Source organism: Penaeus monodon, chromosome 21, assembly GCF_015228065.2.
Source record: "Penaeus monodon isolate SGIC_2016 chromosome 21, NSTDA_Pmon_1, whole genome shotgun sequence".
Taxonomy (NCBI): domain Eukaryota; kingdom Metazoa; phylum Arthropoda; class Malacostraca; order Decapoda; family Penaeidae; genus Penaeus; species Penaeus monodon.
The window spans coordinates 8,102,509-8,104,347 of record NC_051406.1 but is presented as its reverse complement, the minus strand read 5'-3'; the positions used below and the strand labels follow the sequence as shown (position 1 = coordinate 8,104,347).

Sequence of the window (1,839 nt, the reverse complement as noted above, 5' to 3'; positions counted from 1 at the left end):
AGAGGCTTTGATAGCGCATTTACAATGACTGTGACGTGAGTTTATCACAAATAGCTGGCTCGACTATAGAGGAAGGATGCAACGGATAATGTACCCTCTGCTCACTTTATTACTCGCGTGTTGTTTTTTTTGTGACAGTGCTATTGTTGGCGAAGAAAACCATGAGGATTGTTTTGCCTCTGATTCCGTACTCAAGTGTGACTTCATTGAAAGCACTCAGGTATGTCACTTTGAGCTGACTTTTGCAAGAAATGTTCCTGGGAGAGGGGCAAGGGGCGTAACTAGCATATTGTATCTGAGGGAGACGCTTTTACACTGCTATAAATTGTATTATGTATTATATATTTATAGATGAAAATGTGGGTCACATATTGTTTTATTTTCAGCTCTAGCAAGAAATAGAAAACAAATCTAAAATTAATTTTCATGAGTATTACAGACATTTCTCTTGGACTAGTTTTCGTATTTAATATATTATGAATCTTGTCCAAACTATTGTTTGTTAGGACCATGGTCATAACCATGATCGCAAAGAAACTAGACTGTAATATAATTGTTTTGAATTACAAAAGCGACACTGACGTGTCAATTTTCAGAGTTTGTTTGACCAGGTATTTTGTTCAAATAAATAAATGCGATTACCTCAGAATACAATTTATCGATGTGTTATCTATAACCACAAGTCAATACTTACTATATTTCAGATGGCTTTAGCTTGTTGGCTGATAATTTATCTTAATTTGTCTCACTAAATCAAAACACTCTTTTGGGTTTGTAACTTCGTCATATATTTTTTTTTATGAAGATAAAGCAGGCTAATGGTTACTGCAAAATGTAGTTTATTGCAATTAAATTCTTAGTACTCCATGGAAAGGACATGTGAATTTTGGAGAACATAGGTCCATAATTCAATCTACTTTCAACCAGTTTAATAGAAAATAGATAATTTGTCAATAGATGAAAGCTCAGAGGCCTATGAGATACTAATCAACTCAGTTAAGACGTACACAAAATATACTAACTCAAATAAGATACACATAACTACTGCATGACAAATCACTCGGCATACTACCTTTCATAAAACATCTTCTCTATTCCAAGGATGTTCGGATGGACGAAAGAGTGAACAAGTTCCAGACGGTGCTGGTGATGAACACCGGACAGCTGCTGCTCCACCCTAGCGTGTGCACGAGCGTCAGCCTGTACCACATCGGCTCCGTCATGGTCACTAGCACCAGCCAGAAGGCCGCGAACTGCAGCGGGAAGGCCCTCCACCTACACAATGTCACAGTAGATCAGATCCCGCCTTATCTGGAGATGATCAGTCTGGAAAACTCGCGACTCACGGGAACTTTCCTCTCGCAACCCTACCTGAAGAAGGTCAAGGTGGTCAACTCGTGGCTGAGGCACTTCGACCTGGACACCGCCATGAGCGGAGCTTCTGAGGTGCGGCTGCATAGGACCAACATCACGACGCTCAACAGACTCCACATGGCTGGCCGATCCAAGCTCTTCATAACGGATTCGACGGTCCAAGAAGTGTCCGAAAATGCTATAAATTTCTTTGAAAACGCCAGCGTTGAGGTAATGCGCTCAGTGTTTCAAGACGATTCTACCGAAATTGTAGTTCATAACTACAAGATAGGCATAGTAATAGCCAATATTACCGGATCGTGGAGAATCAAGTATAAGTGTAGGGACACTCAGGAAACTCATGGAACAACTGTTAATAAATACTTCTCAGATGGAAAGCAGAATGATTTTCCCTTACAAGTTCTCTTAGGTGTGTTGGTTGTGCTGCTTGCGATAAGCGTTTCCTACAACTGCTATACCTGGAAG

The 1,839-nt window shown here is 40.2% G+C and overlaps 1 protein-coding gene across 1 annotated transcript in view; it reads left to right on the top strand.

Moving 5' to 3' along the window:
* Positions 1-64: 64 nt before the first annotated feature.
* The window catches only part of LOC119586696, a gene marked incomplete in the record, with an annotated part of 2,461 nt that continues 686 nt past the window's right edge, over positions 65-1,839 (top strand). Inside the window, 2 exon segments of the mRNA XM_037935427.1 lie at positions 65-220; positions 1,102-1,839. Coding sequence (XP_037791355.1) covers positions 77-220; positions 1,102-1,839 — 882 coding nt within the window.